At 48.8% G+C, this 27,166-nt stretch overlaps 1 protein-coding gene across 2 annotated transcripts in view; it reads right to left on the bottom strand.

Moving 5' to 3' along the window:
• Positions 1 to 27,166, bottom strand: part of SH3PXD2A (SH3 and PX domains 2A) — a 260,999-nt gene that overhangs the window by 154,962 nt on the left and 78,871 nt on the right. For both annotated transcript variants that reach the window (XM_011957343.1, XM_011957342.1), the window contains exon 3: positions 18,482 to 18,557. In XM_011957343.1, the coding sequence (XP_011812733.1) occupies positions 18,482 to 18,557 (76 nt within the window). The remainder of the gene's footprint in view (positions 1 to 18,481; positions 18,558 to 27,166) is intronic.

Genomic DNA, 27,166 nt, shown 5'->3' with positions numbered 1-27,166 from the left:
CTTGGCTCTGTTGGCAAAACTGAGCCCAGACAGTCAACTCTCTTCATCAACCTCCCACCAGCATTTTCTGTGGTTCCAACCCTCTCCTGCGAGGATGGTGACAGTAACATTAACAGGATGTAACATTCATTGAGCCCTTGGTATGTGCTAAGCCCTGTGCCATGTACTTTATATTTATCATGACAGTTGATCTTCATAACAACCTCTGAGCTACGTACTGAGTGCTGTTGTTATCTCACTTTACAGATGGGTAAACTGAAGGTAAGAAAAGTTGAGTGCCCTGCCCAAGGTTGCACAGCAAGGAAGTGGGAGAGCTGGGATTGGGTGTGCCACAGTCTCTTTCTTTAGGCAGACTAAACGTGCCTACACTCCTAATGATTCTGTTATCTTCCTTCCTTTCTCTGAGCCCCGGGCTGAGCAACCTGTGGCCAGCTTTCCTGACAGGGTACATCTCAACCCTACCCCATCCCCAAAAGAAGGGCCAACACGCAACACCCATTCACTCCCTCCCAAATGCTGGCACTGTGCTGGGGGCTGGGGTGTGATGGTGACGGTCCCTGCCCTCGTAAAGGACACCGTGTGTGGGTACTGTGCTATGATGTGTCAGCTGTGACAGGCACATGCAGGAGGGAGACAGGTCTGAGGAAGTGGTGACAGTAAGCCAGGCAAAGGCGAGTGGGAAGTGTGTTCCAAGTAGAGGGAGAGTCTGAGCAGAGGCCCAGAGACTGAAGAGACAGGCACATCTGAGAAGCTGAAGGGAGTCCAGTGGGTAAGTGCATCAGAACACATGCTGGGAGGTCCCTGGGGTGGGGTTATGAAAGGTGCCAAAGAAACTGAATGGCCACACAGAGCACACCAAAGCCACTACAGTTGCATATGCAGAACTGTCTGAGTTCCTGGACCTCCAAGGCTGAGGACCATAATGTTCACACTGAGAAGACACCAGAACCTTCAGACCCTGCCTGAAGCCCTTCTTCCTGAAGTCTTTCTTCTTCTTCTCCTTCTTTTTTTTTTTTTTTGAGATGGAGTCCCACTCTTATCGCCCAGGCTGGAGTATGGTGGCATGATCTTGGTTCCCTGCAACTTCTGCCCCTGGGTTCAAGTAATTCTCCTGCCTCAACCTCCCAAGTAACTGGGACAACAGGTGTGTGCCACCACACCCAGCCAATTTTTGTATTTTTAGTAGAGATGGGGTTTCACTATGTTGGCCTGGCTGGTTTTGAACTCCTGACCTCAGGTGATCCACCTGCCTTGGCCTCCCAAGTAGCTGGGACCACAGGTGCACGATGCCATGCCCAGCTAATTTAAAAATTTTTTTGTAGAGATGGGGGTCTCTATGTTGCCCAGGCTGGTCTCGAACTCCCAGGCTCAAGTGATCCTCCCACCTTGGCCTCCAAAAGTGCTGGGACTGCAGGCATGAGCCACCATGCCTGGCCTTTTATTATTGTTTTAAGCTGCTCATTTTGGGGGAAGATTTGTTACCCAGGTAACTACGACAAAGCCTAACACTCCTCTTGGGAGGACAGGGTCCCTGCATTACCTGAATCAGAGATATCTGGAACATTGGTAATGAATGAAGTTCCTAAAATTTGCCCAGACACTCTGAATTCAAGTGGAAGGGGATGGACAGGGCGAGTCTGCCTTTTTCATGAGCCCCCTGAGCGATTCTCATGTACCTCTGAGGCTGAGAATTACTGAGAGAATCTAATACCTTCCAGACCTGGGGAGGCTCAGAGAGTTGATGGGATGGTCCCTATTCTACACACAAGCTGAGGCAGGCCTGAGCCTAGAACCCAGCACCTGACTCCTGGGTCAATGCTCTTTCCGCCCGTGTCCATTCAGGTTGCTTCGTTGAGGGACACGGGCTTTTTTTGGTTTCTTTTATTTATATTTAAAATCTGCATATAGCAAAATGCTACACAGCCAATTGTTTGTCTGCTTGAGAGCTTGCTTTGCTTTGCCTGTGAACAATTTTGTCAGCACTACCCACAATGAGGGCCTAACGCTAAGCAGGGTAGGGCAGTGCTAGGCCATGCAGAGAGGCTGGCACTGCCACAGAACACTGTAGCAGGAAAGGGACTTTTTCTACCACTGAGAGGTCTCAGCTCCAGGCATTTCCCCCAGACCAAAGGAATGCAGAGTATGCAAGGCAGAGAAGATGAATGAGGATAATCAGGGAGTGTATCTTTAACCCTTGTCAAACTGTCACCCTAGTAGGTAAGAATAATATTCCCACTTTCATTTGTATAGAACTCTGTGGCTTAGACAGAATTCATGCATGATCTTATTGAATGACTTTTGTAGACTGCAAGATAGATAGGTCATTCAGTCATTCACGCTATACATTTATTGAGCAGCTACTACATACCAGGTAACACTGTAGGCACAGGGGACACATAGATTTGTTTCCTTGCTTAATAAATATTTATATATGTCTACTATGTGCCAGACTATTTTAAGCATTTTACAAATATTAACTAACTTATTCTTCACAACAGCCCAACAACATAGATACCACTATTCTTCCCATTTAACAAGGAAATTGAAGCACAGAGAGGTTATGTAACTTTTCCAAGGACAAACAACTAGTAAGGAGCACTATGGGGATCTGAATCCAGGCAATCTGGCCCTAGGTTCCACTCTGTTAACCAAGATAAAATGAGATACAGTTCTTGCTCTTCAAAATCTCCAGCTTTAAAAATCCTCTTGGGCACAGATGAAAAAACTAAAGCTCAGAGATATCTTCTGAATTTCCCCAAGTCACATACTGCTGGGATTAAACACCAGATCTAATTCCAGGCAGTGTTAAGGAAGGTTTAGCTAGAGATGGGTGCAAGAGAGGCAACAAAGAGGGCGTTTCTAGAGTCCAGAAAGAGACAGGGTTTCTCCAAGCTCACTGGCAAGTTGGAAGCATCCCAAGAGGCACCAAAGCAACTGAATAACTGCACTCCCTGTCCAGGCCCTCGTGATCTGTGACTGTCTGCTGCCCAGCTGGTATTCATGCCTCTTGATATTTTGGGGCACTATTATTTATAGACCATGTTTCTATTTATATTTTCATTGAATTCCTACTAACCCTAGCTGATTCCCCGCCTCCCCAAACCTAGACAGGGGAGGATAAGAACTCTTTTTCACTAAGTCAGTGAGGGGCAAAGGTGAAGGTCAAAGTCTTGGCTGTGTATGCAGTCTTTCAGCAGGAGCCCTTTACAGGGAAACATTTAGGACAAGGGGGCTTTCTCTGCCTTCCAAAGGAAATGGAGGAGTGGAATAGGGGAGTGGGAAGGGCACAAGCCTGGCCTTATACAGAGGCAGCCACGTTCTGCCAGTACAGTGGGATTTGAGGCAGGCCTACAGGACTCCTGTTCTCCTAAAATGTTTTCCCCTTTGCATGATATTCCATTATTAGGCATTTATCGCTTTGGTCTTAATAGCTGTTAGCTCACTAAATGTTGGGACTATGAGAAAACCTAGACAGCATCAAGTCCAATCCTTGTATTTCACAGATGATGGAACTCAGGCTCAGAGAAGGGCTGTGACCTATCCTTATGGGAGATTCTGAACCAATAAATACAAATCTATTACAATGCACAGAACACCCTAATGTTGGATAAACTGCTGTCAGGCACAGCAAAAGAAACGGGACAGCAAAGCAGACCCCAGGCCCAGAGTTCCTCCCTCACCAAATTTTAGGAATGAATAAGTAAAACCCTGAGACTTTTCCTAAGGTTCTATTTGGTGCCTCAAAGGAAAACTTCTCAGTTTTAGCGTCACATAGAAAAATAACAGTAAAGTGGGACATCTTTCTTCCTTGTTTTCAGTACTCTGTTGAATCATGGTTTAGGTAATAATATCTGTGATGATTATCATTACATAGTTACTTTATAGGTTTGAGTTTCCAAAGCCAGCTTTCCAGAATTCAATTATTTCCTTCTGGACACTATGCCTGCAATTCCAGCATCTGCCACTAGGTGGCTGGTAGCAGTTGCTAGATCAAGTGAAACGTGACTGAGAAAATAATGTAATCTAGCTAAAACTTTTACCATAAGAATGTGATACTTTATTAAAAGGACAACATTGATCAACCTCTTTTTTTTTTTGAGACAGAGTCTTACTCTGTTGCCCAGGCTGGAGTGCAGTGGCTCGATCTTGGCTCACTGCAAGCTCCATCTCCCAGGTTCACGCCATTCTCCTGCCTCAGCCTTCCGAGTAGCTGGGACTACAGGTGCCCGCCACCACGCCCAGCTAATTTTTTTTGTATTTTTAGTAGAGACGGGGTTTCACCATATTAGCCAAGATGGTCTCGATCTCCTGACCTTGTGATCCACCTGCCTCGGCCTTTCAAAGTGCTAGGATTGCAGGCTTGAGCCACCACGCCCAGCCAGATCAAGCTCATATATATATATATCTATATATATATATATAGATATATATATATATTTAAATGAGATAATACTTGAAACAAGGTTTAAAGATATGCAAACACCCTGGTGCAGGCAACATACCCACCATTTTATACCAAATCTTAACTGTTAATCTCCAGACAGTACATCTTTTGTCCATCCCACTCTGTGGCAAGGACATAAAGAATAGTGGTCAAAGGCCGGGTGCAGTGACTCACGCTTGTAATCTCTGCACTCTGTAATCCCAGCACTCTGGGAGGCCAAGGTGGACAGATCGCTTGAGGTCAAGAGTTTGAGACCAGCCTGGCCAACATGATGAAACCCTGTCTCTACCTAAAAAAAAAAAAAGAAAGAAAAAAAAATTAGCCAGGCATAGTGGTGGGAGCCTGTAATCCCAACTACTTGGGAGGCTGAGGGAGGAGAATTGCTTGAACCCAGGAGGCAGAGGTTGCAGTGCATCGAGATCATCCTACTGCACTCCAGCCTGGGCGACTAAGCGAGACCCATCTCAAAAGAAAAAAAAAAAAAGTTGTCAAGAGCTTGGACTTGGAAGTGGAGGGAACTGGGTTTGAATCCCAGTTCTGCCTCTTACTAGCTGAGTGGCCTTGGGTAAGTCATGCACCCCTTCTAGCCTGTGAGTTTTCAAGTGTCAAGTAGAGTTGTTATTAAATGAGATAACATAAGCACATGAATCCTTTGCACAGTATCTGGCAGAAGTATATGCTTAATAAATAGTAGCCATAATCCTTAAGCAGATATTCTCTCTCATTTATGATGGTTTAATTTGTTAAAGTTCCAGGCCTCACACAAAGTTCCTAGAAAGCTGTTGCAACTTTTTCCCTACAGCCAATTCAATGAATTGTTATCTCTGGACCACTGGGCTCATATTGTGAACAGCTGCTCTACCCTCTGTCTTCCACCAGCAAGTTTTTCTGGTAAGCAAGACCACATAGGTCTTACTTAAGCCATCTTCACCAACTATCAACTATTAAAATGGTTAATTTGTCTTTCAGATCAGAAACAAGAGGCCAAGAGCAAAAAGTGTGCCAATCAGAGAAGAATTACCTGGCCACTAAATTATCAGTCACTCACTCAGCTTAACTCTCCTCCCTGGCTCCTTTTGAAGCTTAGGTCTGCAATGGTTATTTTATATAGAAGAGCAAAATATGCTCCTTTCAAATTTCACTTTTTCTTTTTTGAAATTAGAACAAATTTTGTTCAGAGACAGGGTTGCACTCTGTCACCCAGGATGGAGTACAGTGGCATGATCATAGCTTGCTGCAACCTCGAACTCCTGGGCTCAAGTGATCCTCTCACCTCAGCCTCCCAAGTAGCTGGGACTACAGGAGTGTGCAGCCATGCCTGGCTTCACTTTATTCTGTTGACTTAACTTTTTCCAGAGACTCCTTACAAGAGCCTGTTTTCCCTCCTAATAGCACGACATCACTCTGGACATAGGCTTTAGACGTTCTCATGCCACACTATCTTCAAAACCACAGAGAGTTCATGAGCCAGTCTCGCATCTCCAATCAGGGAACTTCTGAAATAAAAACCTGAGCAATCTTCTTGGCCCAAAACTTCACCCCATCTTGGAAGGGAGGGGAGAGAGAATGTTCTGATCTATATCCGATGAGGGCGTGTGGTTGGGGCCTGAGCATCCTCCTGGTTGGGCTAGTGATGGGGAGAGAGGACTGTTACTCACTACTCCCTCCCACAGAATACCAGAAACAGGCGGGCAGCTCAGGTGTATGTAAGGATGTGAGGCCAAGAAACCAGCCCTCACCAAGTTACCTCTGTAAATCCTCATCTCCCCATGCACCTCTACTTTGAGTCAGAAATGGATTCATTGCAGGCTCAGTTGTTTGTATTACGTGAATGAACCGAACGTAACCAAGCACCAAGAGAGCCCTCAAAACTACACAGTAGACCTCCTGTAGAAGGGCTCTGATGGACCTTAAAACATTGCTTCTCCAACTTTACGGTGCATACAAATCACCTGTGCACGTTAAAATGCAGACGGTGACTTACAGGTCTTGGGGGAGACCAAGTGTCTGCATTTGCAACAAGCTCCCAGATGATGCCCATGCTGCTGATCTGAGGACCACATTTCGAACAGCAATCCTTAAAACACACAAGGTTGTGGGATCGCACTCCTGAGAAGAGATCTCACTCTTGGAAGGGATTCTAGGAGGCTGCATTCAAACCATCCCAGAGACAGCTCACAATTTTGTTAGGGACCTGATACTAAAAATCACCAAATAACAATCGTGTGCTGAGGGCTTACTTTGTGCTTTTCAGATGACATTTCATTTGATGCTCTCAATAACCCTGGGAGGTATTTCAGAGATGGGGATTGTGATGGAAGGTCAGAATTAAACTGATTACAACTGGCCCAGAGTCACACAACTATGAAGAGGCTGAGTTGGGATTTCTTTTAATTTTTATTTTTTGAAACAGGGTCTCACTATGTTGCCCAGGCTGGTCTCGAACTCTTGAGCTCGAGCAATCCTCCTGCCTCGGCCACCTGAGTAGCTGGGACTACAGGTGTGAGACAGCGTACCGAGCCTGCTGAGTTGGGATTTGAACCCTAGGTTTGTCTGGTTCTAAGTCCTCCAGAGTGGAAGTACAACAGTTACCCATCTCAGCCATGGAAAACAGCAGCTTTGGTTCAGGCAAGTAGTACCAAGTCGAAAGCCCAGGTATGAACCCAGATGTGCAGGAGCCCAAAGCCAGTGCTCAAAACCCACCTCCTGCCCCCTGAGAAGTTCTTCCTGTCCCTGGAAGTTCTCTCTGAGATCCACCCAAATGTGCCCTCCACTAAGGCAAAATCTGGCTTCTCCTGTTTGGTCCTGGGGAGAAACAGAAACCTAGCCCCTTTCCTTCACACGAGCTTCGATCTTGACAGTTGAAGTCTGTAGGGGTGTCGCCAGGCCACCCTGTCCCTGACAGGTAGAGAAAGGCGAGGCTGCCAGCCAACCCCCACCCTCCACATTTGCCTCCTCCCTTCCCTTCTGAAGGTACGTTCAGATGAACAGGCCCCATCTTCAGGCCATGCCAGTCCCCTGGGGCCGACTGCGGTCTGGAGGCCAGGCAGCCTGGCATCCTGGGGCCTCCTCAGTGGACATCAGTCCCGGGAACTGTGGAGGTGAAGGGGGAGGAGATATTTTCAGGGCCCAGAACGATGGGACTGCTGGGTGCCAGGCAGCTCTAGATGAATGATACATCAGTTCACACAGGTGATGCCTAGAGCCAGCTCAGTCCCGGCCAGGGAAGAGCTCTGGCTTGGGGCTTTGTCTCTGGGCCTGGGTCCAGTTGCGGTGACCCTGGAGGGCAGTGTGGGGAATTAGGCCAGGGACACTGTGGGGATTTATCTCCTCCAGCGCCCCTCACCTCCTAAGAAGTTATGGGGCGGGGGGGTGGAGTTCCTTCTCAATGCGCCTCAGTGTTCCCCTCCACCACCACCCTCTGCTGCCCCTCCCGACCCCCCAGTGAAACCTGGACCCGGAAACCAGAGTGCCCAGTGCCCAGAGGCTCCTGCGGAGGGAGGCTGCCCACCACAAAGCACCTTTCATATGCTCCAAAGGCCTCAGCCACCTCAGGGAGGAGGGAGGAAGTCCTTTCCCTTCACCCCCACGGATGCAGCCCACAGGCAGGAGTGGGGAGTGGTGGTGCTGTGAAAAGCTCCTTCTGCCATCTTGGCCAGGGCTGTCCAGGCAGAGCTGCGGGCAGTCATTCTCGACCCCACCCCATCACCTCCAATCCATCAGCATGGCCTCTTGGCTGTTCTTCTAAGACAGACCTCAGTCTACTTCCCTCCACCCAGGGTCCAGCCTAGGCCAAGTCACCTTTGCCCTCTCACCTGTCTCTGCAGGACCCCAGCTGGTCTCCTCTGCTCCACACAAGCTCCCACCAGCCCCTTCTCCAGACTCCACACAGGCCTTTGAGGCCCAGCACCTTCTTCTGTCTCCAGCCTCAGCTGCCCACTTGCCCTCTCACCTCTATCAAGCCTGGTCTCAGTAACCGTCCAGTCAGCCATCTACGCTGGAGTATGAGTTGGCTGGAAGCACCATCCCTGGGGACACCAGGGTATAACTGTGCTCTCTCAGCATGGAGGGAAAGGATCCGATCTTGTAAAAGGACATTTAGGCATCAGGTAAGGAAAGGATGTATTTCCAGGGGGAGGGATTAGAGGGGAAAGGACAGGAGTGTCACTGAGCCCTGAAATCATGCCTGTCACTTTCTGGTGACTTTGCCAACAAGCAAGGTGATCCCTGATTGCTCAAATTTAACTTCTTCAATTTTGTGCCGTGGTGGTTAGCATGGGGTGAACTAGAATCCAGGACTCTGGAGACCCAGGCCCGGGTGCATTTTCCACACCTTAGATGACACAGACCGACTGAGACCATGAAAAGAAACAGGCTTTTCTGCCCAGATCAGAAAGTTCCTGGGGAAGATACCTAGGATACAATCCATCTAGGACGGAGGGTTTGGGGTAGGAGCTGATTCCCTTCTAAAATGATTGGGAAGACACACAGCAAGTTGTAACAAGGTGGCCCGGCTCTTTTCCTGGTCTTGAAATGTCGGGATGTCATGGGGGAAGGGCTTGGGAGACCGATCTACATTTCAAAAGCAAGAAAGGCCTTTGCGTGGCTGACCCCTGCAAAGCTTGTTACTCCCCGCAAGACCTGGAGGGTCTGCAGCTGAGAGTCTGGAAGGTAGTGACACTGACACTGCCCCACCTTTCATTCCAGATCAGCCATCTGGGTCATCTGCTCTTTAGAAACAAGTTCCTTGCTGCTTTGCAAGTTACCACAGGCAGGCCAGGAAAGAACTGCAGGAAGTGAGGCTGTGTCTGGGCTGTGGCCTGGGCTGCGGTGGGAAGAGCTGACTCAGCAAAGAGTGGGGAGGGCAAGCAGAGGGCAGAGCAAAGGAAACCCCACAGCTGTATCCTGCGGCAAAGCCACCACGAGCACAGACAGGTCTGCGGCACCCGTCCTCTTCCGTTGCACCCTACATAGCGCTTTCCGTGCATTAACTGCTTGCAACGCCACCCCAAACCATGATCAACCCATTTGACAGATGAGGCAACAGAGTCTGGAGTCCATATGACTGGGCCAGATGGCACAGCTCACAAACACACAGGTGGAGCTACTCTGGAGTGTCTTAGCTCCACAAGTCCTGTCTGCCTAGCTCTCTCTGGGTGACTCAGCACTCCTCACTGTTCCAAACACTTCTTACTGTTCTTCAAACATACACCAGTGGTCCCACGAAGGTTACTGCTCTTGCTGTCCCCCAAGCCTGGCACCCCTGGGCCTTGATGATCCCAACCTACTCAGTGGAGATGTCACCTCTGCAAAGGAGCCCTTCATGATCACTTAATCTCAGATGTCTTCAGCTATAGCACCTGCCACATGACCTGGTTATTCTTACTTCTGGCACTCATCACTCTTGGAAATTGCTCTTCTTTCTAACTCCCATACTGGAAGGCAAACTTCCTGAAACCACAACTGGGCCTACTTTGTTCTCAGTCATATCACCAGTGGCCACAGCTGGCACACGGTATGTGTTCAATAAATATCTGATAGAAAGGCATGAATGCAGCTATTCCACGCTGTGTTCAGAATCATCTGCTGACAGCAGGCCCTGAGAACTGCCTGTCCAGATTACAGAGTGGGAGACAGATTTTTGGGGATGGGAAGCAGTAATTACAGCAAGAGAAGACAAAGTACCTCCAGTGGAGGTTGGAGGAAAACTGCGTTTAAGATGGCATATGGTGCCTCTCAGGCCTATAATCTTGTTGACCTTTTCTAAACCCCAGAATTACCAACGGACCCTATTTTTCTCCCTCCATCACACAGTTTGTCTTTTACTGACATCCAGGTCACCTAGGGGCCCAGAAACTTCTCAACCTCTCTCCCTTGGGGGTTGCAGTCTGGTGAAATCTCTGAGCCACAACCTCCGTCATAGCATCCAGGGCCCTTCAGGAAGGGCTTTCTCCGCTGGCGCCTGGTGGAGACATACACAGACACCTACAGCCCAGGGAGGGGACCAAGGACCAGCTCTAGCTAAAGACATCCCTTCCCCCTGCTTCCTTCTATGCTGGAACAAATACCGGATCTGCTGCACAGGGCTCCGGGGCTGGGAGAGGAAGGCCCTGGAGAACATGCTTGCAATTCACCCAGCACCCTCTGCACTGTAGCTCCAAACTGCTTCTTCATTAAGGGGCCATTACATAAACTGGAGAGTCAGTACAAAAGAACCAAGCATGCCTGCCATCTAAAAATATACCATCTAAGCTCGTAAGGTCACAAGGCTGTCTGCAGGCAGGCAGCGCCTGCCTTGATTATGGTTATAGATTCACTTTTCTCCCTAAGCAATCTCACTTCTCCATGACTCATCAACCTGGGGATACGGATAGTGATGCATGGGACTAACTCAGCTATTAGGATGAAGGACTTTCTGGAAGCCCAGAGGCCCAGTGCCAGCCAGCACAGAGAAACAGATGGCTTGCTAGTGGGAGGGGACCTCGCACAGCCTTTGTAGAGGGAATGTAGCTCTTTTTGCTCCACTGCCTGGCTTCTGAAGTCCCTCAGTCCCTGGCTGCAGTTGTTTGCTTTTTACATCAGCAGCTACACACTCTACTTCATGTCGTAATGACTATTTCCTCTCAGGGAGTCTCCTCAGGCCAGCAAACTTGGGATACACAGGAAATCTACTCCAATCCCAGGATGGGAAACAGGAGATGGATTTTCCACAATCATCTTCTAAAACAAGGCAGAAAATTCCAAGTAAACAGTAGGCTGCCCTGAGAGGCGGTGACCCCACCACGCTTGGCCCAGTGTCCTAAGGAACTTGATTTCTGCCCACCTCTCCAAAAAGCAAGAGACTTCAGAAAGAGCTAAGGCACACTTCTGAGTCAATTCTCCCTGGGCCTCCTGCTGTTGCACATGTCTTGTAAACAAGGCACCAACTGCTTTTTGTTTTGGAAGATCTTTTCAAAGGTGCTTGCATAGCAAACAGCCTTAGAAGACAGAAGTAGTGCCTTGCTCTGGGGCATACGGCAGGTTTGCATATAGTCTTGGACTAAGGATAGTGTCTATCTTCAGAGCAAAAGGGCAGGTTTGTTTACCATCCATTATTAAAAGATGTGGCTCCCCTCCTATAAAGTAACTCACTCACTGCATATGCAGGCATTCATCTGAGCCCGTCTTGTCAAACCTATGGAACTTGGAGGAACAGGAGAAGTCCCAAAGTATAAAAATATATGTAAACCAGGCCAGGTGCAGTGGCTCACACCTGTAATCCCAACACTTTGGGAAGCCAAGGCAGGTGGATCACTTAAGTCCAGGAGTTCGAGGCCAGCCTAAGCAACATGATAAAACCCCATCTCTACAAAAAAATACAAAGATTAGCCAGGCATGGTGGCATGCAGCTGTAGTCTCAGCTACTTGGGAGGCTGAGGCAGGAGGACAGATTGAGCCTCTGAGGTGGAGGCTGCAGTGAGCTGTGACTATACTACTGTACTCCAGCCTGGGCAACAGAGCGAGACCCTATCTCAAAAAATATATATATTTAAAAATATATACATGTATATAAAATATTAAAAATATACAAAATATATGTATATAAAATAAATATATATATGTAACGAGGAAAAGATGAATACTTTTTTTTTAATCAAAAGAGAGCTGAAGTAAAAACATGTTTTCTATTTGTTTGTTTTAGAGACAGGGTCTTGCTCTGTTGCCCAGGGTGGTCTCTAACTCTTATTCTCAAGTGATCGTCCCATTTCAGCCTATTGAGTTGCTGGGAATACAGGCATGAGCCACCATGCCCAGCCAAGAATACTTAAAAGGATATTTTTTTTTAAAGTTCCTTGCTTTGCCACAGGATTTATTATATGCCTCTTTTGAATAGAATAACACTTTGGACACCTAAGAGATCATGTGATTTGTTCCAAAGAGCTGAATTTGCACAGGTTTCTGGAATATGCCTTTTTGTTGAGGATGGGAATGCTGAGAGGTCGGGCCTGGGAGTGGAGTTTCTCAGGGACTATTATCAAACCACTGCCTCCTTCCTAAAGACCAGCTGGCACGCTTGTTTAACAGCACTCTCCACCTCCATAAAATAAAAATCAGTTACTCAGGTCTGTGGTCTAGTTAGTTGAGTTGTGCCAATATTAATTTCCTGGTTTTGATAACATACTGCGGTTACATCAGATGTTACCATTGGGGGGAAGTGATGTGATGATGGAAAGTGATTTGACTTCTCCTTAAAATGGGAATAATGCCAGCTACCCTGCAGTACAGTGGTGGAACTGGAGGGGGGGAATGTAGAGTGCCTAGTATTTTTGCAACCTCTTGTGAGTCTCTAATTATTTCAAAATAAAAAGTTTAAGAAAATGCTGTGTTAGGGAACCAAATAGCCAAACTTGTTAGATCATAATTAAAGGAAGATAGCGCTCTGAAAGCCTTGGGACTATCTTACTTGTAATCATTAAAATAATAATAAATTAAATGGTTTAATTGCAAGAAAACTGTCAATTACTCTGTGCTGGTGAGTAATTACCTCGGCCACTCAATGGAATGAGAGAGCCCTTACAGGTCCCCTGAGTTCCTGTGAGGTTCCAGCCCCCTGCTGCTCACACAGGGCACTCCTGAAACATGAGGTAGCAATGACAGCCTGAGGGAGGGACTGGACTGTCCGGTGCTCTGTCTCAGGCAGAACCTCTCAGATCCCTAACCTGGGAGGTGTGCAGGCAAGAAGAGAGGGACAAAGACAGAGTCTAGCTGAGGCTGTTGTGGCAATTTCTTCTTTCCCAAGGAAAGACATACGGCCCCATAGGAAGAATCGCGGCTCTGCCACCGTATGGCTAACTGATGGTGGAGAGTGATCTGACTTCTCTCTAAAATGGGGATAAAGCCACCTGCAGTGAGACTGGAGGGAAGGTATGTGGAGTGGCTAGGATAAAGCTAGGCACACACTAGGAGCAATCAATACGTCTTTTTTTTTTTTTTTGAGACAGAGTCTTGCTCTGTCACCCAGGCTGTAGTGCAGTGGCACCATCTTGGCTCACTGTAACCTCTGCCTCCCAGGTTCAAGCAATTCTCCCACCTCAGTCTCCCAAGGAGCTGGGACTACAGGCGTGTGCCACTATGCCTGGCTCACTTTTGGGTTGTATTTTCAGTAGAGATGGGGGTTTCACCATGTTGTCCGGGCTGGTCTGGAACTCCTGGCCTCAAGTGATCCACCCATCTCGGCCTCCCAAAGTGCTGGGATTGCAGGTGTGAGCCACTGCGCCCAACAAGTCTTAACAAAGCACCCCCCTTCCAGTCTCATGATAGAAACATGACGGAAGCAGATAAGGGCCTTGTCTCAAAGGAAGGCTGCAAAAGCCAGCAAAAGAGACGGGTGTGTCTCCCCAGTCTCACATAATATGGGGTTTGCAGGCATAGGCCTGGAGAGGCTCCCTTCCCTTCTCTCTACCCCTTGCCTCCACCACCACTCTTCAGGGTGTCTGGGCTCTGGAGTAACTCTCTGCCCCTTTCTGCCCATGAAACGTCTGGGTTTTCTTTCCCAGGATGCCTTGCTGGAGAACTGCCAGTCCTACATGGGTCCATAGCTTCTCCTTGCCCTCCCAAGGCTCCACAGACTTCATAAAGGCTGGTGGTCCCAGGTACAGTGGATTTTCACTTCCAGGGTCCAGAAAGTAGGTTCTAGCCCTAGTGAAACAATTCAGGGGCTCTCTTACAGGCAGTTCCCCTACAAAATTTTCTATAGGATTTGATGGATATGCCAATGTCAGCCCTCTGGGCCAGTAGTGTACTGGCTCCCCACTCTGCCATCTTGTTGGCCCTACTCACAGACCCCCAATCCTTACCCCCAACCACAGCACCACTGCACAACACTCCATCTGTCCCCCAAGAGCCAATGGGCACTGTCTGGGTCAGCTTCTCCAGGGATGGAGCTTCTGCCTTTGACCACAGGAGCCCCAGGCACTCCCCACTTTTCAAATCTACAGGCTGACCCTGAACTCTGACCGTTACACCACCCAGACATATCACAAGCCTGTGTCCTAGGTCCCAAGACTTATAGCCCATGTGTGAGATTTTCTGCCAGGATTTGACTGGTATCAATGGGCAAGCATATAACCAAGCCATGGGTTCCTTTCTTCTCTAATTCCACTGCTTTCTCTGTCAGCTCCACCAGTCAGTCAAATTTCTGAGGCCTCAGCCATCAGCCTGCAGCCACATGGGCCAAAGCAAATCAGCTAGCCTAACACTCCAAGCACATCCCCTAGACTCCACACTTGGGCAGCAGAAATGCTTATCACATCCCAGCATCTCTGGAGCTAAAATTGAGACCCTTCTGGAAATAATGGGTGCTTTCTGCTTCCACCCCTTGGGATTTCCTTGCTCTGAAATTTCAGGTGAGGCAAAGGGCTGGCAAGGCTATTCCCAAGGCTGGCTGCTAACCCTCCCTGGGGTTGAAAGACTGTTAAGTTCTCTGGGGTTCTGCTGAGTCACTGTTGCTGGGGGTGAGCCTGGGGGAATCAGCAGGTAGCTTCAGACACCCTCCCTAGAGGCAGGGAAGCAGAAGCAGAGCCTTGAACTGGTGTTAGCGTGTATAGCAGATACTGTCCCAAGCCCCTGTACCAGCTGTGGCTCCTCCCCTCAGTGTTGTGAGTGTGGGCTGCTGCTAGGGGCTCCCAGCTGCCCCCTTCTTCGGATGCATGCCCCCGGCCATCAGAGCCATCATGCCCATGCTCTACACCCTTTGGAGGAGGAGGCAGCCCACAGACAATGGGTGACTGATGGGGGGGGGTGGCTATAAAAGCTGTCCCCTAAGATGGAACAGTTCTGTGGTGCCATTCACCCACCAGAGCTCCCCGTGGGATCAGGCGGAGGTTGGACTTAGCTGAACACACATCTCTGCCTCACTTCCTCCTCTGCCCCATCCTGCTTCCTTCCCTGCCACAGGAAGTTCACGTGACAGCATACCCTCAAAAGCCACATGCATGCGAATCCTCATCTCAGGCTCTGCATTTGAGGAACTTGACTTAAGATAGGCAATGTTCATCACTGCCCTTCTCTGACACCCTCTCCTCCTGGAAGCCCTGTGCACCAGGGCAGTGGGGGTGGATGGGGAATCCTCACACCCACTCAGCTTGCCCTGGCCAGGTTCTGACGGTGTTGAGTTATTTTTCCTCCATCTTTCTCCTTCATGTCCAAGCTAAGGAGTGAGCAGAGCATAACAGGGTTAAGGTAATTTCTAGTGAGCAGGAGGAAGGCCAGGTACAGGGCTTGGGAACCCCGGGGTAGGATTCCAAATGGCCAGCAATGTGTATTTTGAAGTTCTGGAGAATGAGTGAGCTGAAGAGAAGCGTCTAAGAGGGAACCCTGCCGGAGGAAGACAAGAAAAGAAGCCAAGGCAGGAAAAAGAAGGGCACAGGGTGGGGACAAGTCAACCTCATTCCTCCTGACAATATCACCCTCTATGCACGGTCACATTTGCACAGGAGCTGGAAGGTGTCCCCATGCTTGACTTTTCCCAGTAGGTGGTGGTGTGGGGGCAGGTGACTTTCTTAACAGCTAGCTGCCATTTATTATTTACTGTAAGACAGACATTGTACAAAGTGTTTTGCATAAATTCTTTTAATCCTCACTGCAATCCTGTAAGTGGAAACTGAAGTTCAAAGAGGTTCTCAGTCCTGTGGCAGCTGTTGTGTTCTTGGTTCCTGGGCAGCGGATATGAAAGGGAGCCTGGCCCAGGAGTCAGGAATGACAGCTCTGGTGTGGGCTGTACTTCCTGGCTGTGTAGGCCTGTGCAAGTCTATTGGCCTCCCTTGGCCTCAGCTTCCTAGTCAGTAAAATGGGGATGATCACCTTGTTGGGAGGATCAAATCAGATTATGTATGTAAATGTGTGGTGTAAAATGCTAGGCATGCATGGAACATTAGTAATTATAAGGACTAACATTTATTTGGCCCCCACTAGGAGCTGCCATAGTTCTAACCACCTGAGATACACTCATTTATTTTATCCTTGAAACAGCCCCACGAAGTACATTCTATCATCATCCCCATTTTCCAGATGAGGAAACTGAAGCACAGAGAAGTTAATGCAACCAGTAACCAGCAGAGCCAGGGTTTCCAGGGTGAACCCGGGCAGTCTGACTCCCGAGACAAGGGGCTAAGGTAGCCGCAGTACACAAGCCTTTGCCCTGCGTTCCACCCTCCAAGCCTACCCATCCTGTGGGGGCCAGCTCCAGGCCCCCCTTGTTCAGGAGGTCTCTGCTGACTTCCTCAGCTCACAATGAGGTCGCTGTTCTCTGAGCTCCCTCTCCAGTCACCCTCAAATTGCACAGTGGTAGAGTCACATCCTGCCTTAAATGGTCCTGGGATGATGGAGCAGGTCTTCTCTCCCACTAGCCTGAGGGTTCCATAGATGAAGAAAACAAATTCAGATCTCCCTTTAATTCACCAGCCCCATGAGCTCTGACAGGCTGAGCCCCGGTAAACAGCCACTGATGGAATGGTAATGGGGTGCTCTTTCTCTGGAGTGCTAGCTGAGGAAGAAGTGGGAGAAGCCCATTCTTCTGGAGCAAACTGGTGACCTTCATGCCCCAAGGCCAGGCTACCACGCTGTGGCCTCAGGTTGCCTCTAGGACGCTTGTGCCCACAGCATCCCAGCTGGGCTACCAGACCCTGGCACTGAGCTTCCAGACTGTACTGGAGCACCATCTAAGGTTGTCACCAACCTGGATGCTGGACATTCCATTCAAGACCCAGTGCAAAGCCACGCAAGGCACGCAAGTCACCCCATATGAACTCCTAGGCCGGGGATGGAAAAGCAATCCTGTGCCTCCGTGGAGGGAGCCCAGGGGCTGACTAGTTCCAGTCTTGGGTGGACACCCTCACTGCCTAGTTCCAGTCTTGTCCAAACTGTGGGATTTAGAAGTTCTTCCTTGCAACTAAGCTAATTATCTCCAGCTATAGCATAGGACTCCGAGGACAGGAGGTCATAGGGACTCACATCTTTCGCTGCTTTTGAGGATGGAGGAATGCAGGAGAAATGCCTTTCAGAGAGGAGCCACTCTCTGAGGGAGGTGCCCCTACATTTGTTTTCAAGTCAGCAAGTAGGCACTGGTTGTGGGCTGGCAGTGTGCCAGGGGTTAGCGAGATGCAGGCCCTGCTTCTTGCCAAGGTCTGACTGATCACCGTGGTCCCGACCCGTGCAGGTCCAGGGCCAGCCTGAGCCCCGGGGGAAGCCCACTGTGAAGGGAGCTCTTCTGGCAAACGGTAGGGGTTCTGGAGAGCCAGGGGATAGCATTGCTCACCTGGCACAGGGCAGAGCCAGACATGGACCAGGAGGCTCAAGTTTATGTCTCAGCTCCGCCACTTTTACAGACAGTTCCTTAGCCTGTCTGAACCCCAACATCTTCACTCATTAGGGGAGATTATACTACATACCTCAGTATGGAGATGTGCATATGATAACAAATAAAAAATCACTCCATGGCTATAAATCTCTATACACACTTAAGACATCATCAAAATAACAGGTTCTGATACACTTGAGAAGTTTTCCTGTAAATTACATAATGTAATTGATTGCCTTAAACACACTCCAAAATGGTGTAAGCCGCCTCTTCCATGTAAGGTGACATGAGGACTGGAGGAGATCAGATCAGGGAGCGTGCTCAATTTAAGGTTATCCATGATTAGAATGGGAGTCAGTACAAACAGCTCAGCCTGCAGCTCTTCATCCATTCACAGGAGAACTTGGTCTCTCTGTGCTTTTTGTGAAAAGGAAACCAAAGTCCAGGAGCCTGAGAAACTCCTCAGAAGCTACAGGCCAGGAGCCAGCAGAGATGGTCTTGCAATGGTGGGAGAAGCCACTTGGAGGACAGTGGCCTTCACAGTCTGGAGCTTCCAAATCCCTTGGGGGAAATTGTTCATATGCAGATTCCCAGGCATGCCTCGCCCAGAATTTGCCACTGAGTAGCCTCTTCTCAGCCTAAGGGAAGGACCGGTCCTTCCCCGGTATCCCTATCCCTGGGTGGAGCCACCCAATGCTTACCTGGGAGGAAGGGGATGATCCTTTGCTTGGGGTCCTTCTGGCCACCTTCAATGGGAAACTTATCCAAAAGCTGCATCTGAGAAGCCAGACAGACAGAGGGACAGGATTCAGAAGATCAGAATATTCCTCATCATCCCTTCCCCACTCCACTCCACTTCTCCAGGGCCCCAGTGTCCTCACACGGATGAGTGACGCCTGAGATCCCTCATTTCACAGATGATTAACAAACCACAGGGGGCATGAGAGGGAGGAGGCCAAAGCTCTCTCTGCATCGAAGAGGGCATCTGATCAATCTCAGCGAGCGGGTAGGAGGGCAGGGGAAGGTGTCAGGAGATGACCCTGAGCAAGGCTGGGTTAGGGACTGGAGGCTTTCAGGCCAGGCTGCCTGTAGGGTTTCCAGAGGCTCCTTTGGGCCTGGTTTCTTTCATACTTCGTCTGTGGAGTGAATCCTTCAGCCACTGGCCATCCCAAACCCTTTTGGGCCAGGATGGGGGATGGCCCCATCTGATACTTTAGACAGACCACTCACCTTCCAGAACCATGCTGTGGAAACAGACCCAGCTGTTATTTTAATTGCAAAACCAAATCCATCCCATTGCCCCCGCTGCCGGAAGACCACTCCTCCACTTCCTACCTTCCCACCCTGAGATCGCTGCTGTTTTTCCAGGGACAGACCCACTGGAAGAGTTTCCATGGTTCTGGAGGAAAAATTCTTTTTTCTTTGCTATTCTGGGCTAAAATTCTATGTAAACTGGAAAAACACACAGAAGACAGGATGGATGAGGCCAGGGTCCCTTTGTGTGTGGCTGATCTCCTTTCTGAGGCGTAGGCAGGAGGGGAGTCATGATCTAGTCCTGCCGCCCCAGCTGTGTGACCTCAGGCAAGGAACAGAGCCTCTCAAGGTTAGGCCTCAGGCCCCTCCTTGGTAGAATGAGAAGGATCAGTCACATGATCTTTGAAGCCCAATCAGTCCTTCAAATATATATTGAGCATCCACTTTACAGCACTGGGCACTAAGGAAAGGGCAGTAAAGAAAATAGACAAAGTTCCTGCCCTCAGGGAGTTTACACTCTAGTGGAGGGAGACAAACAGCAAACAAATAAATATGTCATGTGCCAGGGAAGATCAGATCAGTGCTGCGGAGGAAAATCGAGTAGGATACGGTACTGGAACACAGCAGGAGTTGTCATTTTATATAGGGTGGCAAGGAAGGCCTGACCCCGAGCTAGCAATTCTGCAGAGACCTGCCCGGGGCAAAGAAGCAAGCTACACTGGAGAGGGAGAATCTTTCAGGCAGGGAAGCAGGACATGCAAAAAGAGTCTGGCAAGGCCAATGTGGCCAGGGTGGTGTTAGCCAGGAGCAGAGGGACAGGCAATGAGATCTGAGAGGCAGGATGGGCCAGAGCACAGAGGGTCTGGTGAGGCTGCGGTGAAGACTCAGGGCTTATCGTGATGGAAGAGGAAGTCCTGGAGGGCTCTGTGCAGAGGCAGATGATCTGCTTCACACTTAGAAAAGACAGCTTTAGCTATGGTGTAGGGAATGGACCACAGGGTGGAAGCAGGGAGACCAGTTAGGATCCTACTGAAGGCGACTTGGACCAAGGTGTTAGCGTTGGAGGTGGTGAAAAGCGGTTTGTCTTAGCCTGTTTAGTGTTGCTATAAAGGAAGACCCAAGGCTGGGTAATTTATCAAGAAAAGAAGCTTATTTAGCTTGGCTCACAATCTACTGGGCATTGGGTGAAGTCGCAGGCTGCTTCCACTCATGGCATGGAAGGGGAGGGGGCATGTGCAGAGATCACAGAGCGAGACAGGAAGCAGAGGGCAAGGGCGAGGTGCCAGGCTCTTTTAAACAACCGGCTCTCATGGGACTCACTCATTACCCTGACAACAGGACCAACTATTCATGAAGGATCAGCCCCTCCACCCCGCCCCCCACAACCCAAACACCTCTCATTAGGCCCACCTCCAACACTAGGTATCAAATTTCAACAGGAGACTTGGGGGGAACAAATATCCAAGCTATAGATAGCATGGTTTTAGGCTAGATTGTGTGTGTGTATGTGTGTGCATTTATTTCCATCCATCCATTCGTTCATCCATCCATCCAGCTCTAACACACAATTTTAGGATTGTCTCTTGCATAATCATTACCCAATATACCCAGGTTATTTAGATCCCACATAAGGAAGGGCAGGTCACTGGTGATTCCATTCAAAACAACACAAAGACTGCAGCATGATTAACTTTCACTTCCCTGAATACAGATGGATATTTAACAAAAGCTGGCTCATGAATTTTTCTTTTTCTATTTTTTTTGAGCCAGAGTCTTGCTCTGTCACCCAGGCTGGAGTGCAGTGGCACGATCTCAGCTCACTGCAACCTCTGCCTCACGGAATCAAGTGATTCTCATAGCTGAGATTACAGGCGTGTGCCACCACGCCTGGCTAACATTTGTATTTTTAGTAGAGATGGGGCTTCACCATCTTGGCCAGGCTGGTCTTGAACTCCTGGCCTCAAGTGATCCGCCTGCCTCAGGCTCCCAAAGTGTTGGGATTACCGGTGTGAGCCACAGTGCCTGGCCACATGAGCTCTCAATGTTTTAAGTCAAACTCTCAAATATTTAATAATTGCCTGCTATGTGTAAAAACAGCAACTGGGCCATAACACTATAAACAGCATTTTTTTTCTTTCCTACATCTTAACACTCAGCAAAAGATTTTAAAAATTAATACATTTTCAAACAAATTCTATATAGATTAGGACTCCTATTTTCTCCTTTTCCCATTTTCCTCACCCATATTCTGTTTCTGTAAATTTCATTTCTATACTAACACTATTACATAAGTAATTCATGTTCGCTAAGGGAAAAAACTAGAAGTTATAGCAGTGGGTGGTCAAAAAGAGAATAAAAATCACTCATAATCTCTCTCCCTGACATTAATATTTTGGGATACCTATCTTTGCTAGGCATTCTTCCATCCATGTAAATAAAATGAACCCATCAATACTTTTACACTGTATAATGAACATTTTTCCATGTCAATGAATACTTTCATATCAATGTTCTTTTTTCTTAAGAGACCAGGTCTCACTCTGTTGCCCAGGCTGGCGTACAGTGTGCAATCATAGCTTGCTGCAGCCTCAAACTCCTGGGCTCAAGTGATCCTCCCACTTCTACCTCTGGTGTAATTAGGACTAGGTGTGTGCCACAATGCCCAGCTAGTTTAAAACATTTTTTTGTAGAGCTGGGATCTCACTGTGAGGCTAGTCTCAAGATCCTGGCTTCAAGAGATCCTCCTACCTCGACCTCCCAAAGCACTGACATTACAGGCGTGAGCCACTGCGCCTGGGCCACGTCAGCATTCTCAATTGGTACACAGAATTTCAGTGCCTGGATGAGCCATAGTGTATTTACCCACTCCCCTACTGTTGGATATTTAGGTTGTTTCTGATTTTTCACTACTATACATAGCACTATAGTGAATACCCTTGTTCACACATCCGCACACTTCCTTAATACCAACGTATTCCTTTTTACTTTTTATCTTGTTGTATTCTATGCATATTTATAAGTACCTTAAATCTTTTCCATAAGAAGAATGAGAATTCATAAATGGATAACTAACATGTTATTGGGGCCTCGGAGAAATGGCTCCATAGGTTTCTGATGAAGAGGTACAGAGATGTCTGAGGAGAGAGGTGGGCCCAGCAACACACACCCAGGTATGGAGCACTTTGTCCTGATCACAACCACCTGTCTCCCGAAACAAGGCGACCAGCTGTTCCACCACAAGTGGTGGGACCTCACCCAAGTTGCTATGACTCTCTGGGGCTTGAGGGAGTTAGGCTACAAGAACTTGACATTTTTTCCCCAGCTCTGACATGCATGTTCTCCGACTCCTCCATCTCTTTCCGACCTCAGAGACTGAGATTCTCACGTGCAGAGGGAATGTGGTGCTGTGGGGAGTAGGCAGGGGCAGGCAGGACTCATGCATTCATTCCTTTCCTCCAAGAACAGTTACTGTATGCCTTCTCCATGTCAGGCTCTGCCTTAGGTGCTAGAAATAAGTTAAACTGTAGCCTTGCGGCCAGGTGCAGTAGTTCATGCTTGTAATCCCAGCACTTTAGGACAAGGCAGGAGGATTGCTTGAGGCCAGGAGTTCGCAGACCAGCCTGAGAAACCCCATCTCTACTAAAACAACAACAACAAAAACAAAAACACAATAATTAGCTGGGCATGGTGGTGCACATCTGTAGTCCCAGCTGAGGCAGGAGAATCGCTTGAACCTGGGAGGAGGCTGCAGTGAGCCAAGATGGCGCCACTGCACTCCAACCTGGGCGACAGAGCCAGTCTCCGTCAAAATAACACACACACCCTGCAGCCTTCGCATCAAGGAACCAGGCTTCACAACCTTCAACATGCATCCGCAGCTCTTGGCAGGTTCTGATTCAGCAGGTATGGGCGGGACCTCAGGTGCTGAGCCCAGCCACACCTGTCACCTAATCCCACCACGAGGCTAAGCCAGCAGAGCCCTGGAGCTGCTCTCTCCATCAGTCATCCCCCACCCCCATGGACCACTGGCCACGGAAAACGGAAGCACAGCTAATCAGCTGCCAGGGACACTTTTTCTGCCCACAGGTCAACTTTCAACGAAAGCAAATCTCTGGGCTCAGACTCCAGAGCAAACCAAGTAAGAGTTCACTCTGTGTGACGCTTGCAGCTGGCAAAGCTGCGCAGTTCAGCATCTTGGTCCTCAGTACGTCAGACTGGCGGGCGGTGAGAGATAGTGAAAATGTCACCCCTCCCAGAGGGCCAGGCAGGCTGCAAAGCGGGCTCTGAAGCCTGGTCAGTACCCAATTTGCAGGGCTGGTTTCCACAGATAAAACAATCGGGGCTGAGCGGGGCTGTCTCCTGAACCTGCTGCCCCGCCCTCTGGGAGGAAGGAGGAAGCCTGGGCGCGGGGCCGGTGAGGCAGGAAGGCCCCGCCCAGCAGAGAGTTCTGCGGGACCACCTTTGCAGGCAGGAAGTGGATTCTCCTGTCACTCCAGCACCGGCCTAACTCAGGCTGGAGGAAAAGCAGGGCCCATCGCAAGGGTCCTGGCTGGAGTGAGAGGCATTTGGCTAATGGAGCCCCTCGCAACCACATCAGAACCTCGCAGTGTGTGGAGGAGGCCAGGCAGTTTATCTAAAGGGTGGATCCTGTGAGAGATAGGGGACAGCTGGGCTGCACGCGCTGGCTCCAGCTAGGGAAAGCTGATTCAGCAGCTCTCCCAGGGCAGGGCTACGCAGCAATCCACGGAGGGGAGAGGAGAGGACGAACGAGCCCAGCTGGGGCACATCTGTAACCCAAGAGGCCGGCTCCTCGCCCCTCCCAGAGGGTGGAGCTCCCAGCGACTCAAGCTTTCAGGCCCAAATCCTCAAACCTTCACCTTCTGCCCTTTCTATCTAGCTCAAGAAAAAACTGTGCATTACTACAAAAAGCTGGTGGCTTTCCTGACCCAGAAATTCCCCTTAAAAAGAGACAAGGACAGCCGGGCGCGGTGGGTCAGGCCTGTAATCCTGGCACTTTCGAAGGCCGAGGCGGGAGGATCACCTAAGGTCGGGGGTTCAAGACCAGCCTGACCACATGGTGAAACCCTATCTCTACTGAAAATACAAAAATTAGCTGGACATGGTGGCGGGCGCCTATAATCCCAGCTACTTGGGAGGCTGAGGCAGGAGAATCGCTTGAGCCCAGCGGGCGGAAGCTGCAGTGAGCTGAGATCTCACGATTGCACTGCAGCTTGTGCGACAAGAGTGAAACTCTGTCTCAAAGAAAGAAAAAAAAGAGAAAGAGACAAGGCCACCCAGTCTCTGTGGGGACCATGCCAGATTGCGGGAAACCTCAGAATTCATTTGTTTATTCTACTTAGCTGAGGACTAAGCAGTCCCTGTGTTACATGCAGGGGACACATCAGCGAACATCACAGAAAAAGAGAGGGACAATAATGATAAGTGTGGTTTTTCTTTTCTTTCTTTTATTTTTTTTGAGACAGAGTCTCACTCTGTTGCCCAGGCTGCAGTGCAGTGTGCAATCTCGGCTCACTGCAACCCCCTCCTCCCGGGTTCAAGCGATTCTCCTGCCTCAGCCTCTTGAGTAGCTGGGATTACAGGTGTGTGCCACCATCCCCGGCTAATATTTTGTATTTTTAATAGAGATGGGGCTTTGCCATGTTGGTCAGGGTGGTCTCGAATTCCTGAGCTCAAGTGATCTGCCTGCCTCAGCCTCCCAAAGTGCTGGGATTACAGGTGTGAGCCACTGCGCCCAGCCTTCTTTTCTTTTTTTGAGACAGGGTCAAGCTTTTGTTTTCCAGGCTGGAGTGCAGTGGCACAATCCCAGCTCACTGCAGCCTTGACTTTCTGGGCTCAAGTGATCCTCCCACTTCTGTCTCCCGAGTAGCTGGGATTACAGGTGTGCACCACCCAGCTAATTGTCTTTTTTTTTCTTGTAGAGACAGGATTTCACTATGTTGTCCTGGCTGATCTTGAACTCCTGGCCTCAAGTGGTCCTCCTGTCCTGGCCTCCCAAAGTGCTGGGATTACAGGCATGAACCACCATGCCCAGCCATTTTCTTTATATTTATTCTCTTTGGGAGTTCACAGGGCTTCTTGAACCTGTAAGTTGGTAATTTTCATAATATTTAGAAAATTTGTGGCCATTTTAAAAAAAAGTTTTGTTTCTACTGCATTATAATTTTCTTCTATTTCTGGGACTATTAAAACATGTAAGTCAGAAGACTGCATATTGTACTACATGTATCTGGAACTCTGTGTGTGTTTCTTCATTCTTTTTTCTCTGTTACGTGGATTGGATCATTTCTAATGATCTATATTCAAGTTAAGTGATCCTTCTGCCATTTCCATACTAGTGGTACGCTCCTCCAGTGAAATTTTCATTTCAATTATCGCACTTTTAAGTTTCAAAATTTCTATTTGACTCTACTTTTTGTAGTTTCCATTTCTCTACTATCTGCTTACTCAATAAATCCATATTTTCCCTTAGTTATTTAACTGCCTTAAAGTCTTTCAACATCTGGGCCATCTCTGTGTTAGTTTCTAGTACTTTTTTATACCTATGGGTCATATTTTCTTATTTCTTTGACCACTTAGTAATGTTTCATTTTAGACTTGTCATTGTGGCTAATATGCTGTAGAGACTCTGGATTCTGTTATTTTTCTCTGAAAAGTGTTGATTTTTGTTCTAGTAGCCAATTCAAGTACTGGTTAATCACCTTAAACTTATGTAGGCAGAGTTTTCTGCTTTCTTAGGGTGGATCTATGGAAAGTCCTAGGGATTTTCCAAGTACCTCTAACTTGATGTGACTCAACCTCCAAATTTTGTCTCCTCTGTGGATACTGTTAGGACTTATTCTTGGGTTTCATTAGGGTGAGTTTACAGTAGGCCTTACTTTAGGGTCTTACTTAGGTCCTTGCTCCTAAAACGCAGCCCTTCTGGTGTCCCAGCTGGTTGCCTGGAGTGTTATGCCGATTGAATCATTTCTAATGATCTATATTCAAGTTAAGTGACTCTTCTGCCGTTTCCATACTAGTGGCCCCCCAGATAGGCCTGAAGGAACAGCCAGGGAGAGAGAGAGAGAGGAGACAGAGAGGACCTGTCCACCCTGGCAAGGAGTTGGAATGTATTTAGCTGGGACGTGGCTCATGCCACGCTGAGGAAGCACGGTGCCAGAACACACCCCGACTTTGAGAGGGAGCCCATTCCAGGTTCTAAAGTTCCTTAACAAGTCAAAGAAGTCATCTCCGACCATTTTCTGGAAAACATGCAAGCCTTCACTACTTCAGATCCCTTCCCAACCAGGCCTTTACCACATCAGCAGGATTCAGGAGTGTCAGTCATGGTCCGTGATCTGAGTGGAAGCTGGGACACCCACACGGGCACAAGGGATTTACCTAGCAGCATTAGGTGGGTGTCAACCTGCTGAGTGGTATGAAAAGCCAGGCGATGGGAGTTTAGGAAAGGACATGATCAGTGTGGCTGGAGTGAGCAAAAGGATGTCTCAGAAGAGACATCAGAGCGAGGCCTTGAATAGAGAGCTGGGAAACGGGAGGAAGGCCTTCCAGAGGGAGGAATGGCAGGGACTCATGCTCGGCAGTGGGCCTGTCAGGATTGCTATAGGAAGCAGCGGGATGGGAGTGATTTGCCTTGCTCATGGATTCCATGAAATGCTGCCGTGTGTCAGAGAAAGTGCTGGGATCCGGGGTGGAGGCCCCTGATCATTTATTCCAGCGATTTGAGGATGACCACACAGCTGGCACCAGGACTGGATGAGGGCAGATGCCTGATGTGCCACTCTCAGGGGGAATTAGGGCACCCTAAAGCATCACCAGCAGTGTGACGAGATGGAGAAGTCATTTTCAGAACCGATCTCAAGGACGGCACTGCATGTGGCTGGAGTCTCTGGGATGGGGACTGGCAGGTGGGAGGTCTCAGATGCCCACATGATAATAACACACACTCACTAAGCTGCTGTTTCCAGTGTCTGGGTTGGGGAAAGCAGAGCCATCTCCAATCCTGGGCTCTAGGGGAGCATCTGTTTCCTTGCCTTTTTTAGCTTCAAGAGGCCGCCTATATTATTTGGCTCATGGCCCCTTTCTCTGTCTTCAAATGATAAGTGTATAGGCCG

Source organism: Colobus angolensis, unplaced genomic scaffold (genome assembly GCF_000951035.1).
Source record: "Colobus angolensis palliatus isolate OR3802 unplaced genomic scaffold, Cang.pa_1.0 Scaffold44, whole genome shotgun sequence".
Taxonomy (NCBI): domain Eukaryota; kingdom Metazoa; phylum Chordata; class Mammalia; order Primates; family Cercopithecidae; genus Colobus; species Colobus angolensis.
This window is presented reverse-complemented; position numbering and strand designations above follow the sequence as displayed.